Source organism: Hyaena hyaena, unplaced genomic scaffold, assembly GCF_003009895.1.
Source record: "Hyaena hyaena isolate Hyena2069 unplaced genomic scaffold, ASM300989v1 scaffold_74, whole genome shotgun sequence".
Taxonomy (NCBI): Eukaryota; Metazoa; Chordata; class Mammalia; order Carnivora; family Hyaenidae; genus Hyaena; species Hyaena hyaena.
In genome coordinates, this window is record NW_024080706.1 from 483617 (window position 1) to 499269 (window position 15653).

At 48.6% G+C, this 15653-nt stretch overlaps 1 protein-coding gene across 1 annotated transcript in view; it reads right to left on the reverse strand.

The window, feature by feature from the left end:
- Positions 1-4251: 4251 nt before the first annotated feature.
- The window catches only part of LDLRAD3 (low density lipoprotein receptor class A domain containing 3), a 234734-nt gene continuing 223332 nt past the window's right edge, over positions 4252-15653 (reverse strand). The window contains exons 5-6 of the mRNA XM_039233380.1: positions 9139-9484; positions 4252-7198 (exon numbers count right to left, since the gene is read on the reverse strand). Of these exons, the coding sequence (XP_039089311.1) occupies positions 6961-7198; positions 9139-9484 (584 nt within the window). The 3' untranslated portion in view covers positions 4252-6960. The remainder of the gene's footprint in view (positions 7199-9138; positions 9485-15653) is intronic.

A 15653-nucleotide genomic window follows, 5' to 3' on the forward strand; every position in this document is an offset into this window, starting at 1 on the left:
GTAAGTTTCCACGTGCGTCTGTGTGCCCTTGAGCTGATTCACAGACTGATATACCAGGACACGCTCCAAGCTGAGGGTCTGGTTCAAGTTCCTTTCCAAAGAGGTCACACATCATGCAGGGGTCATTGGAAGAGCAGCCCCCCCCCCCCGGTGGGCACGTGTTCTCAGACCACCTCTATCCCGAGGTCCTGCTCTGCAGCGTCCTCGGCACAGTCCCGTGCATTTCTCATTTCAAGGGGTTTCTTAAGTTGGCTCACCTGTTGGCCCTTGGATAACATTAGCATTGGTCCAAATTAAATTTCTATACCACAATTTTCAAACACACTCCCTAATTCCCCTTCCCAAGTTCCGAAGTACTGCTTTGGTCTAGGAATCTCTCAAAATCATTTGGGTGGTAACTAGATTTTGGTCAGGAGAGAGCTCTGATATTTCTTTCTTCCTAGAGTCTCAAAGTGCCACAGCTGAGGTCCCCAAGACAGCACGATTAAGCAACTAAGTGGATGAAGGTCATGATGGTTCTCTGATGGGGAATAATATTCCAGGTATCTGGAGGCGGGTGTTTGGGCGGTTGGAAGAGCAAGAGCAAAGGGCTTGAGCTGGGAGTGTGCCTGGTGGGCTCGAGAGCCAGCGAAGGGGCCAAGGCAGCTGGAACAGAGTGAGAGTAGTGGAAAATGAGGTTAGACAGATAGGTAATGGCAGCTGATGGTGCCAGCTGACCACAAGTTTTATTTTTATTCCGAGTGACTTGAAAGTTATTCAAGCATTTTGAGGGGCACCTGGGTGGCCTGGTCAGTTAAGCATCCGACTTCAGGCTCAGGTCATGATCTCGTGGTTCATGGGTTTGAGCCTCACATCGGGCTCTGTGCTGACAGCTCGGAGCCTGGAGCCTGCTTAGGATTCCGGGTCTCTCTCTCTCTGTCCCTCTTCCACTCAACGCTGTCTCTCTCTCAAAATAAATAAATAAACATAAAAAAAGTTATTCAAGCACTTTGAGACTTAGGCTGAAGGGAGGCAATCTAAGAAGACAGATGATAAAAGGTATGTGGCGTTGAGAAATTGTCCTAATAGGGGGACACATTTGGATCTAACAGAAATTTTCACTAATCCTGGACACTGAATCTGGTCAGACTCAAAATCTGGTTGGGTTTCTTCTTTGGGGAAGGGGTGAGTGTATTTTATGGGAAGAAAGAAGTGTACAGACATATATTTGGCAACTGGCACCAAATTCCACTTCCGGTTCTTCCAGGACACACAGTCAACCTACGTTCCCAGCCTCTCCACAGGTAGGTGTGGTGGTGGGACTGACTGGCAGACTCTGGTCAATGTGATGTGAGCTGAGGGATGTGATGACTTCCAGGCCTGGCCCATAAATGCTGCCGCTGTGTGCTCCATTTTCGTGAAAAGTCCATAGGATTTCTTCATGTGCCTTTTCCTCTGCGGGCTTGCTGGGATGATTTATCAGGATGAACTTGGAAGCCCAGTAACCGCCTGGTACTGGAATTTAGCATGAATCACCCTTGCTCAGCCCACAGACCCAAACCCAACCCAAGTGAAGCATCAGTCATGATAAAATAAACAAGCTTCCTCCAATATCATATCCCAGTCTCCCATGGTCATGCCTTCCAGCCTCCACCATGATGGGAATTCAGCCCCTCAGCCCCTGCAACACCAGATGTCCCAGAATGGCCAAGCTGTGGTTCTCTAGATACTGATGCATCCTCACTCTCAGGGAGGCAGATAAAGGGATTAATTCGGAAAGCCCAGTTAACAGCATGTATAGTGGTGTCTAAGTCTTTGCGTAGCGTAACAAGGGTGGAAGATGGGAACGTATCTCTGATCTAACAACTTAAAAATCCTATGCAAGTTGAGGAGTCTTGCTAGGATATTTGCACCATTTCTGTACTTCCAATGGTCTGGGGACCCACTTCAGATGAACCTCTCACAAAAAGCACACCTACTCCAAGCCAATATACTTGTAGCTTGAAACTGACTTTGGCCCTACGTTTAAAGGCTGCTGTGTCCTGAAATTTTCACTGTAAACCTACCTCTGCTCCTTTCAGACCTATGTTGCCTGAAGCTTGTAGTTATATGCATGTTCTTATGTGTCCTAGAAATTCTGCCAGCCAGTTGTGGGTCCCATTCCTTGGTGGGTCTCGCAGTAGACATGTTGGTATTTTATTACCAGCCCCTTTCATATGGGAATCATCCCTGTCCTGTTTCGTATAATTCTGGCAGGACTGCAATTCAAGAGACTGACTCCCACCCATGATAGTGGCCATATGGCCAATCAAGGATGACCAATAGTAACTCCATTTAAGGGAATTTCTATGGACTTTAGGAGAAACAGGACCTCTTCTTCTGAGATTTTGAACTTGGATCACCTGGGACCCTCTTTTTTATCTAATGTAAAGCCATGATGCCAATGCTGGGCAAAGCAGGGCTCAGAAGTTGAGAGGGAGAAACCAATTCCTAATTACAGGTGTTGAGCAACGAGATCCAGCCCTGCCTGAAACCAACAGTTCCGCACCCTTGGACTTAGTTACATTAACTAATGGATCTTCTAAAAGAAGACTATAATACAATTAAACTTGCTATGAATTGGATTTCTATCACTTGTGGTTACTAGTGGTGAACCCATAATATTCTCTAACTGTGTAAGAGGTCAAGGAAGTCAGTATATTTCCTCACTGACGTTTTCCCTGAGAGTCTTGCTGGGTGCACTTATCAAACCTTCACTGTTATTTTATAGTTTATAGCCCCTTCCATTTTATAGTTCTCCCTTTGAATCTACTGCCTTGCCTCAGGGCGGCAAGCTAAGTGGAGAATATGGACAATACTTCTCAGAGCACCCCATCTCATGGACGTTTCTCTAAAAGATAGACGGTTGTGTCAGTTGATCATGTTAGAGAATCTCTAGTGAGAGTAATGTTTTGACCAGGACCTCTGCATTCAACCCAACGTCATTGGGAAAGCCTCTACTCCTCTTAATCCTGTATTTTCTTACTCACTGGAAAAGAGCTTACAAGGTCAATTAAAATTAATTTCACAGGTCCTTGAATTGTCTGCTTCATAAACTCTTCTATCTTTAATTTATTTTTTATTTTATTTTATTTTTTTAGAGATTGGTTCCATTTTAAGGGTTCTAACATGCCAGGCCATGAGCATACTGTTTCTTTTCCATAGCGCCTCTAGTTTTGGACCCATGAACCAAAGCCAGCCAGCTGCCTATTTTCATAAATTGTTTTATTAGAACATACCCACGTCCCATCTGCTTATTTATTGTCTATGGCTGCTCTTGTCACTCCTACAAAGACCATATGGATGCAGAGCTGAAAATATTTAGTACCTGGCCCTTTACATAAAAGTTTACTGAATTTTGTTCTAGATTTTAGTGCTTCTTGATCACTTCCTCACTCTGGTACCCCTAAATAATGGTACTCGGAGAGATGAAGGAGATAATATCCTGACAAATCTTTGGAGCATACTGCATGGGAAGGTCTACTCTAGAGTATGTGGGGCCGGCCATGGCCTGGTGTATATCTGGGATACCACTGTCAGATAGCCCAGTATTCTTTTTGAGACACCTGGGGATCAATACATGATCTAAAGCTTGGTTCCGTACATTCTGTGTTTAGAAACCCATATAGATTTCAATCTTGGCCAAGGGCAGGGTTACTTCTGTTCCTGGATGGTGGTGATCTCCTGGGCATCCTGACTTCCCATGGAGACTGTCCCTGCAGCATCAATAATCAACACAGGGCTCCAAAACAAGACTTAGAAAAGCACAAAGATGCCACCATCATTGGTGGGGCCAGTCTGAGCCATTTGGGGTTCAAAACTAATGACCAGTCTACCTGTGCCAGAGCTGTGGTGTGCCCTTGAATATGTGGTCAGACTCCTACAGCTGTCAGTCACTTGCCCTTTTCCCTCAAACAGAACCACAGTGATGGCAATTAATGCCCATCTTCTGATGGGCCCGTGATACTAACTGGTTTCCATGATGTCACTTCTGTATGTCAGTCACACGAGCTATGGAATCCTAAATCAATCTCATTTTGAGGTCCCATCACTATTCTCTTCCTTTTTCTCTTTTTATTATGGCATAAATTCACCACAGAAGCCAAAAGAAGTGACCATGCACTTGTTATATTGCTATGGAAGAGAAATGTGGATTAAGAACCATTCACACCAATAAAAAGAATGAAACTGCAAGTTTATTTAAAAGTATAAAAATTGAGAAACAAAAACAAAAACCCAAACCAAAACTTAACCAAAACACAAAAAGCAACCACACACAAACTTTCCAGTTTGCATCAACTTTGAACATAGCACACTATTTATTAACCGCTTTGTTGTGTGTTTAAAAAAGATGTCAATTTCAGAGTAGGGAGCTGAATCGGGGGTAAGCTATCAATTACATTGACGCTAATGTTAATGCTAAAATAGAAAGAATTTGCTGTTCTCATTTGAGATGGTTTTCTGGTTGGTGTAGATTCAGGCAGTGCATAAAAAAATATTCTGGATGGAATGAGTTAAAAAATATTGCTGGCCACTTATTTTGCCATTTTGAGTAGGGGAGAAGACAGGAAAATCCCCTGCGGCTTTGGTGCTCTATTTGTATATTTTTAAAAAGATTCATTAAAAAAATCAAATCTATAATAAAAATGTCCCTGTGTTATTTAAAAAAACGACAACATTAATAGGCTTTCTTATCTACTAAGACCATTTGTTTTTCCTAAGATGCCTGGAAGTGGAAAAGCGAGTGAGATTAATTCACTGCACAATTAATTAAAATTAGAATCCTTTCTTCTAAACAACTTCCAAAATACCAGAAAGAAGCACGGTCCCATCAAAGGGGGAAGAAGTAAAGCCATTCTGACTCACAGGAGATGAAACACACTCTGGCTACCATCAAAAAGTTCTTTCTTTATCAGAGTACTCGGAAAATAACTCATGTGTTATTTAAAAAATGAAAGACAGAAGCAACTAGCCTCCTTTTCCTTAACTTAAAAGAGAAAGAAAGAAATGATCAAGTCGCTAGCTTTCTGTGACATATTTTGGATATGGTTAAAAAAAAAAAAATCCAAACAAGTCCACAGAACAGGATCACTAAATGCCACTTTGTCTCCCACGCCTGCAAGCTCCATTTAAATTAGCATCAAAGAGGTTACGGGAAATTTCTTCCGCTGTGGAAAGAACTCCTGAATGGGTGAGAGCTGCCTGGAGTGGTTCTGCCTGGTTCCAGTTTTGTGCCCCATCGGGGTGGTTTCTTGCCAAATAGCATCTAACATTTCTACCCACTATTTCTCCAGGGAGCGGGCCCTGCGGCTAGCTAGGCACAGAGAAAGAAAAACGCTAGCGGAAACACAGAGGCTCTGAACCGAGGGAGAAAGACATCCCTCCTTCTGCAACCTTCACAAAGTCGATAAATAACAGCTCAAAGTGCAACGCTGCACAAACGCCAGGCACACAGGTCAGCCTGCAGTGACCTGGTGTCGGGGCTCAGCGGGACAAAGGTGTGATCTCCTTTTTGTATCTTTCTTTGGACCTCGCTAAGGGAAAACAAAAGAACACGAAACAAAGACACAGCTCTCCTATACACGTATAAATAATCCCTTAACTAGAAGGGAAAAAACAAACACACTGTTTCAAATGCATTTCTAAGAGATTAAAAAACAAAACAAAACAAAAGTCCGAATGGCAAATCTTGACTCCAAATTATCTACCGTCCACATCTTTTAGAGGAGAAACTGTGGCAAGTCAGAAGAAGCCCGAGCCTGACTCTAACTAACCCCAGCCCTAATCCTAGGTCAGGATGCTGGTATCTGGGCCTCGGGAAGGGGAGTGTGTCCAACACAGGGACCCAGGAGCTCTGGTGGGAGGTACTGAATGTTCTCATGTGTGTCACCAACCACAGTGTCCTCAAGTCCAAACGCACAGGTAAAATGACTTCTGGGTGGCAAGGGGATGTTGGAAGCTAGCGCTGAAAGCTGCATGGCTGGGCAAGACCGGCCAGGCGTGGTTTACGGGGACAGAGGACCAGATCAGATTTTTGGCCAATTCGAGTTGGGTCCTCATCCCTTGGCTCCGGGAAGGGGACGGTCCAGAAGCCAGAGAAGGACTGTGGGCCACAGCAGGCCCAGGCTCTCAACAGGCTGCATTTTAAGAGCTGAGAACTCAAACTCATGACGGAGGCTCCCTGCCTATTCCGGGATGAGGCTGATGACAGACGCTGCCAGAGAAGAGCCCTCGAGGCAAGGACTCTTGGGCAAGTCTTTAAAGCCCAAATCTATCAAGTAGATGGCTTCGGGGTCGTTCAGAGAACTAGAAGGACACTGGCGATTGCTGAAGGGCGTAACGCATGGCCGTTTCCTCTGGCCGCGAACCCAGGGCAGCGTGCAGGGTAGCGTGAGGCAGGATTTACTGCTCGCCTGGATTCCTTCCAGGGCCATCATCCACGATGGCCTCTTGGGAGGCTCATCCAACCCAAACCTCCGACGGAGCCACATGCTAGCAGCCACGGAGAATTCGGTCTGGGGTCTTCTGCCCTTCTGAACATCCAACAGGGCACAGGAGCGCCGCTTTCCCCAGGACTGCTGATCTGTCACCTTCTCCGTCCGCCTGCAAGCTTACACCGCCTACTCCGCAACATTCCGCCAGTGACACAATGATGTCGAGAGTGCGCTCACGATCCTGGGCCCCGAAGGACGCGTGCCCTCCCAGAAAAGATGCACAGTATATCGTGTCACCTGAGAGGCCAGAAAAACACCAGGTCTCCTTCTAAAGAACATCCCTGAAATCTGGGGAGGGGTGGGGGGAGGGGAGAGGAAGGGGACGGAGAGACAGCTGACACCCGGAATCTCTCCTCGAGGCACCCTGAGGAGCTCCCCGTGAGCTAAATTGTTAGGATGGTACCAAGTCAGAGCAGATTAACCCACACGGACTTTGGGAGCGCCGGGTTTACACTTCCGCGGCGCCCTGGCCGGGCGCGGAGTCCCTGGGCCCCGCAGCGCCCTCCGGAGGACCGGGCTGCCCCTGGCCGTGGCCGCTGTCTTCTGCGCTCAGGAGGCTGCTGGCCGCCTGGGAGCTGGCGCTGCCGGCGCTTCCGGAGCGCGAGCGGTAAGGGGGCAGGTCCGCTTGGTTCAGCGACTCGGTGTCGGAGGAGTAGGGCGGCGGCGGCAGGTCGTACCACGCGGGTCTGCAAGGGAGAAGGCAGGACCGGGCAGGAGAGGCAGGGGACAGCAGAGGGAGGACCATGTGTTAGGAGCCAAGGCAAGGAGGGCACCCCACCTTCCGCCCCAGGCTGAGGGATGCTGCTGTGTCCCCTGGGGTGGGGGGGGGCAAGGCTCTCCAAGCTCTAGGAAGACCCCTGGTCTGCGACAAGCCGAAGGGAGCGGAACAAGGTGAGTGTGCTCAGGCTGGCTAGTGCCCCATGGGCAGGGTCAAAAGCACATCCTGTGAGGGGCTCCTGGGTGGCTCAGTCGGTTGAGCGTCCGACTTCGGCTTAGGTCATGATCTCACAGTTCGTGGGTTCAAGCCCCGTGTCGGGCTCTGTGCTGACGGCTACCTCTAAGCCTAGAGCCTGTTTCGGATTCTGTATTTCCGTCTCTCTCTGACCCTCCCCTGCTCACGCTCTCTCGCTCTCTCTCTCTCTGAGAAATAAATAAAACATTAAAAAAAAAAAGCACATCCTGTGAGTGGGCTGGGGGTGAGGACCCCATGCACCCGCTCGCCTTGTCCTGGGTGGCCTGGCCAGGGACACTTCGCTCCACCAGTGAGGGGCCCTGCGGTCCAGGACTGAACCTCAGATGGCCCACAGAATTTGGCGTTCTTACTGAAAGTCAACTCTTCTTGGCTGTGTGGACTTGGGCGAGAGGGTATCTTCTCAATGACTCAGTGTCCTCTGCAGAAGGGGACAGTAATGACACCTAGCTTGCAGTGCAATAACTCAACAGCAAAGAGTCTGTTTTGCAGCTCTTCCTGAAGGCTTACTGTGAGTCAGGCTCTCTGCCCCCCGCCTTACTTTCATTACCTTATTTAGGGCTCTCAAGAGCACTTAGGGTAGGCCACTGTACTGGGGAGGAAACTGAGGCAAGGGGGCATTAAATGACTTGCAGAGGACCACAAATAACTAGCAAGCAGCACTTCTGGGATTGAGACCCAGGTGTTCCGTCTCCAGATTCAGCAATTTAAACTTTCCTCTACGTTGGATGGTCCGAACAAAGAGGTCATGAGCGGGGACTGAGGTCCCAGGCTCTTACACTTATTTGCAACGATGTCCTTAAGCACAGCCCGCTAAAGTGACGTTTTCCTTTTATGAGAAGGAGAAACAAAGACTAAGTAACACGAGAGCTGCCACTGGAGAGGGAGCCCTGTCAGCTGGGAAACAAGACCTGGAAAATGACTCTGCCACACCCGGGAAGTCCTGGGCTCAGGGGGAGAGCGCACGGGCACCTCAGAACCAAAGTGAGCTTCCGAAATGGGTTCTCTGGGATCCCCGGCAGGTCACCAAAGAAGGGAGGAGAGGGTCAGCGGGTCCACCGCCCGCTAGACACAGAATTCTGCTATGTGACTTTCTCCGTTGGGCTTTCCAGGGCACTCCATTTGAAATGAGGGTCCTATTGTTTTACAAAGGCTTGAGAGTGCTCCATCCCACTCCATTTATTTTATAAATGAAGGCAAACAAGGAACTCATTCATTCATTCATTCATTCACTCATTCACTGAATTCATTGGTTCAACGGTACGAACCGCCTCTGGTAGGGCCTGGCCACTGTTCTGTGGTAGCTCATCGGTGGCCTGACGTGTGTCAGTGTGGCCTTACTAGGGGGGTGCAGGGCTGAGCTGGCCAGGCTCCTAGCTCTATGTCCTCGGACAAATAACTTAACATCCCAGAGCCTCAGCTTCCTCATCTGTAAAACGGAGGCAAGCAGAGAACCTCCCCCAGTGGCTTGCAGAGGGGAGAACATGAGATGGTACTGTTTTGCCGGGACCCAGGAAATGTCACAGACTGCGGCAGCAGTGTCTGAGCAGCGGGCTCTTGGCAGGCACCAGGACCCCAGGTGTGTGCACGGGTTCCGCATTCCCCACCGGTGAGCTCCCCCCTCCCCACACCCCGTCCCTGCCGGCCAACACGCACCTTTGGTCCAGCAGCGCCTCTGAGTAGGAGGGCGGGGAGCCTACTTCCGACGCGTTCTGCTCGGCCTGGCTGGCCACGTACTGGATGCCGTTGTTGACGTTGTAGGTGACGTTGCAGTGGTGGGGGTGGTCCAGCACCACCAGGCGGGAGAGCAGCACGGGGTGCTGTAGCCGGTGCACCGGCAGCGTCATGAGGTTGTTCCGCTTCCGCTGGTGGTGCAGGACCAGGGCCAGCAGGGCCACCACCAGCACGAAGATGACGGAGCTGCCGATGATGGCGTAGGTGATGCTGGGGTAGTACACGAGCTGGTTCTCTGAGGTCACAAACACCTGTCCGCTGCCCGGTTCTGCGGAGCCCCAGAGGGGAGAAGAGAGGGGGAGGTTACCGATGTGGCTCAGCTGCTGCGTCAGTCAGGCCCAGGAAGGGCGTGCAAATGTTCACAGCGGCACGATTCACGGCATCCGCAAAGCGGAACCCCCCACGTCCAGTGAAGGGTGCACAAAAGGTGGGATGGCCATAAAAAGTACTGATACGCGTGACGACACAGATGAACCTCAAGACCATTAAGCCAGACGCACACACACTGTATGCATCCATTTACAGGGAATGTCCAGGAATGGCAAATGTACAGACAGAAAAGAGATGAATGGTTGCCCGGGGCTGGAAATTCCCTGGGAATTTGTAATACAAGGTCTATGGAGAGCAGTGGTCGGTGCGGCCGGGGTCCCTGTGTCTACAAGTGCTTATTTTACGCTAAGTCCTATCCGGAGCTTTTAAGAGAGAGCCAGCATAGCACAGGCCAGCATCATGCACTCGGGAGCCAGACTAGGTTCAAGTCCCAGCTGCTGTGCCCTTTGGAACTCACTCACTCACTCATTCATTCATTCATTTATTCATTCATTCAACAAATGAATGAACTTACTGTCTGTGTGCCCCTTGGAAACTGGTCAACCTCTTTGTGCTGTAACTTCCTCATCTGTAAACTGGGGACAGTAATAGTGACTGATTCCCTGGGCTGTTGGGAGCATGAAATGCATGAATAAGGATCGGGCACTCGGAACAGCTGACACACTATGCTACGGAGGTGCGTGTTCGAGACACACAGACACACGCTTCGTTCCATCTGCTTGCCTCACGGCAATTCCATGTATTAGATGCCATAACTGCTTTCTTTTTCAGATAAGGAAAGGGAATCTCAGAGGGGCTGGGTCCCCACACAAGGGTCACGGGGTCAGGAGGAAAGGAGCGGTGTGTGATCGGAGCCCAGTGATCCGACGTGAGAGCCTTGCCCCTAATGCTCCGTCCTGCAGCCCCCTAAGCAGACTCGCCAGGCAGTCAGCAACACTGCCTCAGAGGCCCTCAAGCAGCAGTCTGGTGCATGTCCTAACCCCCGCAGGTTGCCCACGCTCCGCTCTGCAAACGTGTAACAAGCCATCCTTCATATTCTCAGGTGAGGGGCTTTCTGGCCAGCAGGGCACATATGACAACAAGACAAGGCCCAGGCTGGCCCTGGAAACCAGAGTGGTGTCTCCTCGGAGAGAGCTGGGGGCTCCTCGTCTCTGCAGAAGAAGAATCACAACTACCACAGTTATGGCCCAGCTTGAAGAATAATCTAAATACGGCCCAAGTGAGCCAATCTGGCGACCACTCCCTGTGCATGTTCGACCTCTGAAGCAGTGAGGTTTGGGTGGGTCCACGGGAGCAGAAACATAGACGGAAAGTAGCAGTGGACACAGCAACTGCTGTCCACCCCGGCCCTGTGTCCTGGAGCTGGGCCAAGCATCCCAATCCCTCGTTACTAGGTGTGTACCTGTCCTGTTCTCCACAGCATCCCCACTGTGCAGGATGGGGGCTGGCACAGGGCAGGCCCTCAATAAAATGCCTTCAGCTCGGTGGAAAAAAATATGTATTCACACACCCTGGTAAGGCAGGTGTTGTTTGTATTTTATTATTCCTATCTTCCAGATAGCAAAGTGACTCAGAGGTGATTTAGCTTGTCTAAGTTCACATAAAATGCAAGTAGAGGAGTCCAGGCCTAGGACCCAGGTACATCTCCGTCAAAAAAACCCACATGCTGGGTGGGGGTGCACAGTCGGTTAAGCATCTGACTTCGGCTCAGGTCATGATCTCATAGTTTGTGGGTTAGAGCCCTGTGTCAGGCTCTGTGCTGACAGCTTGGATCCTGGAGCCTGCTTTGAATTCTATGTCCCCCACACTCTCTCAAAAATAAACATTAAAAACAAACAAACAACCACGTGCTGGGGAACACACTACCTTCTCTCCTTTCCTGATATAAACATCTCGATCCCCCGAAACAATCCTAATCTGAGACACATGAAGATTTTCTCCCTCAAACTCCAGGCTCTGTGTTCATTTCTTTCTGGTCATACTCAAACATGAACGAGAAGCTACGATGTTCCTGTAGGTCGCTGTTTCAATGATTAACTACACAGAAAGAAGCAAGTAACATCGCAGACCACAGGCAGAAGTGTGCTGCAGACAGGTGAGGGAGGGAGGCAGTTTGGGATTCTTCTCGAGTTGATTAGCTGTGACCCTCAGGCGTGCTGCTAGAGTTCTGTCTGCTCTGTCAGTTTAGAGAACTAAAAGCTGGGTGGGGGTTTGTATGTGTGTATGTTTCAGCACTCAGGCTGAAAATAATATATCTTCTTCACTCTGTGATGTCAAGCACAGAGCTGAGGGGTTGAGTCCTGGAGCCATCACTTCTAAAAATTTTTTAAATGTTTATATTTAATTTTGAAAGAGAGAGAGACAGAGCTTGAGCAGGGGAGGGGCAGAGAGAGAGGGAAACACAGAATCCGAAGCAGGCTCCAGGCTCTGAGCTGTCAGCACAGAGCCCGATGTGGGGCTCCAACTCATGAACCTGGAGATCATGACCTGAGCCGAAGTCAGACACTTGACCAACTGAGCCACCTAGGTGCCCCCTGGGGCCATCACTTCTAACTGCTGCTGAACAAGTTACTGCACTTCCATGAGCCTCAGCTGCCTCCATGTTTAAAATGGAAGCTGTGCAGTGGTGGGTGAAAACAGTAGCCAGATCCTTGGGTTATTGGGAGGATAAAATTCAATATATATGCAAAGTGCCTGGTAAGTGTTTGCCCGCAGTTAATGCTAGTTTTTTTTTTTTAATTGTGGTAAAATATATATGTAACTTATAAAGTTTGCCATTCTCACCTTTTTGAAGGGTGTGGTTCACCGGCACTAAGTACATTCACGTGGCTCTGCAACTCTCACCACCATCCACCCCCAGAACTTGTCGTCATCCCCAACTGGCTAATGCAAATTCTGAGTGTTCACGTTCTTTCCATTTTCCTCACTAACTTCTCTGGACCAGAGGCAGAGGCTGGGAGAGTACCTCTCTGGCTGGGGGAGCAAGAAGGAGGGAGGTAGAATAGAACTGAGGGTAAGGATGGAGTGAGCTCCTTTTTAGGGCGATATGTCTCCTAAAACACGAAAGCAGGCTTTTTATCAGGAAAGCAAATGGATTCAGAGATTTTAAAACACTAAGTTCCTTGTAACCGCTTGAAGTTTTAAGAACACAAGAGGGAGCGCTTTAAAATGAATGGGAAATGATTGCACATCTTAACGGTGTCATTTATGTCTCCGAAAGCAGGCTTTCTCCAGATCTACCCACTCTGGCAGGCGAGAAGCGGCAATCGCATTGACTCGAGAAATTATGATGTTACATAACTCAGTGGTGCCTGGTCTCCTTTCTGCTCGGTGTGTAAAATGTCATCTTGTATTAATTCATTAACTAGACTCACTTTTCTTAAGAGCTTAATGAGCCCGCTGGCCAAATTACTAATATCAGAGTTGCCTGGGACCTGAGTTCTAAGTGCATAATCCATAGATAATGAAGTTTCCATTTATTCTGGCTGCCCCTCAAGCTAACGCCCTCCTGCTCCGCTGTCAGACAGCTTGAATTCCTGTGCCATATCTGCTGCTTCCACTACATTAATTGCAGGCAATCTGGTTGCTACCCGGAAACCACTGAGCTCTCAAGAAGGCCAGCGGCTCCGGCCGCTGCCTGTGGTAGAGCTTGTCTCCAGCTCCAGGGGGTGTCTTCGCCTCGTCATCCCGGATTCGTATGGTTATCACAACAGTCTTCTGGCAGATGGCAGTCAAGTGTCCCGAGGAGGAGTGCCTTTTTCTAATTCACAGAGGCGCGCAGTCTGGCCTGGCGGAGGCATAAAAGCAGCCAGCGCTCATGACTGGGGTGTTCCATTGCTTCTCAAGTATCCCTTCCTCCAGAAGCAAATCAAATTTCCCAGGAGATGCAATTTCTCACCTGGCACACTGGCGCACGCACAGTTTGGTTTCACGTTTTGCTGGCCAGGTCTGGGGCAAACAGGTGTAATTATTCCTGCATGGTTGGTGGGAGAGTGAACTGGTACAGCCCAAGGTGGAGACGGGGTTCGCAATACACAGCAAAATAAAAATGTACGTATTCTTCAGCGCAGCCATTCTGCTCTCAAGGATCTAACAGATATACTCACACAAATGAGAATTAGCTTTTTCGTATGAGTATTCACTGAGGCATCATTTGTAATAGCACACATATCAGAAACAATCTAAATGTCTATCAGTTGTGGCTGGGCTAAATTAACCATTAACTGAGGTATCCATGCAATACCACACCTATCTAAAAAATTAGGGTAGTTCTACATACACCGATATGGAACAATTTGAAAGATATCTTGATACGTGAAAAGAAACAAAGTTAAATAAAGAATGCATGGAAGGGTGCCTGCGTGGCTCAGTCAATTAAGTGTCCAACTTCGGCTCAGGTCATGATCTCGTGGTTCATGGGTTTAAGCCCTGAGTCGGGCTCTGTGCTGACAGCTCAGACCTTGGAGCCTGCTGTGGATTCTGTGTCTCCCTCTCTGTCTGCCCCTCCCCCGCTCGTTCTCTGTCTCTCTCTAAAATAAATAAACATTAAAAGAAATTAAATTAAAAGAATGCATGGGGCACCTGGGTGGCTCAGTCAGTTGAGTGTCCGACTTTGGCTCAGGTCATGATCTCACAGTTTGTGAGTTTGAGCCCTGTGTCGGGCTCCGTACTGATAGCTCAGAGCCTGGAGCCTGCTTCAGATTCTGTGTCTCCTTCTCTCTCTGCCCCTCCCCAACTCGTGTTCTCTGTCTCTCAAAAATAAAAAAATGTTAAAAAATTTAAATAAAAAGAATGCATAGGACATTTTTAAAAAAATGCTTATTTTTGAGAGAGAGAGAGACAGACAGAGCAGGACAGACAGACAGGAGAGCGGAGGTGAGGGAGATTTGTTTACCCCTTTCTTTCTACTCTTTGTACTGCATTATCCATTCCAAAACCATGCCTACCTTCCACCAACTCTGGCACTGCTACACTGCCTGTTTGTCTTGGTTTTCCTTCCTTCTCTTTCTGTAATGTACGCACCTGACCCCTCAGGGCCTATGCCTCACCACTGCTCACTCACTTGAGACCCACGACCGACTCACCACTCCCGAGAACGGCATCCAATTCTGACCCCCAGAGTCCAGAATCCCGTGGGAATGTTCGCTGCCCGTTCAAACTGACTCCTTATCACTCTGAAAAATCAACTCCTGTGTGCCTTTTATTAAAAACAGTATTTTTCAAGTCTATTTTTCTCTAGATTACATATTTAAGAAGTCAGGTTGATTGACGTATATGTAATATACACACAATCAGATGCACCCTTTCAAAATGTGCACTTAAGAGTTGAACAACATGAAGCAGTTGTATAACCATGACCACAGACAAGATCTAGAACCTTTCCATTCCTCCCCAGAAGTTCTCTGTGGTCCCTCTGCTGTTAATTCACCACCCCTGGAAAATACTCGTCTGTGTTCTGTCCAAAGAGATGCACATTTTTCCAGAAAGTCATGTAACTGGAGTTACACAGTACGTAGCCTGCTGCGTCTGGCTTCCTTCACTTGAAATGATGCTTCTGAGGTTTGTCCACATTCCTGGGTATTAGCACTTCCTTCTTTGAAAATGCGGAGTTGGGGCACCTGGAGGGGGGGACTCGGTTAAATGTCCTACTTTGGCTCAGGTCATGATCTCACCGTTCCAGAGTTCGAGCCCCACGTCGGGCTCTGGGCTGACAGCTCAGAGCCTGGAGCCTGCTTCAGATTCGGTGTCACCTTCTCTCTCAGGAACACTTTTAAAAAATTTAAACTGCAGAACAGCGCTCTGTTGTCAGGAATCACAATTTGTACTGAGGGAGGGACCCGGGTGGCTTCCAGTTTCTGGAATGCAGGTCTTTGTGCCGACAAATATTTTTATTATTTCTTGGGTTTATACTTACGGGTAAGGCTGCTGGGTCCTACCGGGAGTGTACGTTTCTTATAAGAAGCTCTCACACTGTTTCTTCAAGGTGCCTGCAGCATTTTGCCTTCCCCCAGATGCTCTGCATCCTCACCAGCACATAATGTGGCTAGTCTTCCACAGTAGCCATTCTGGTTAGGTGCACAGCGATAGCTCGCGGAGGTTCTAGGTTG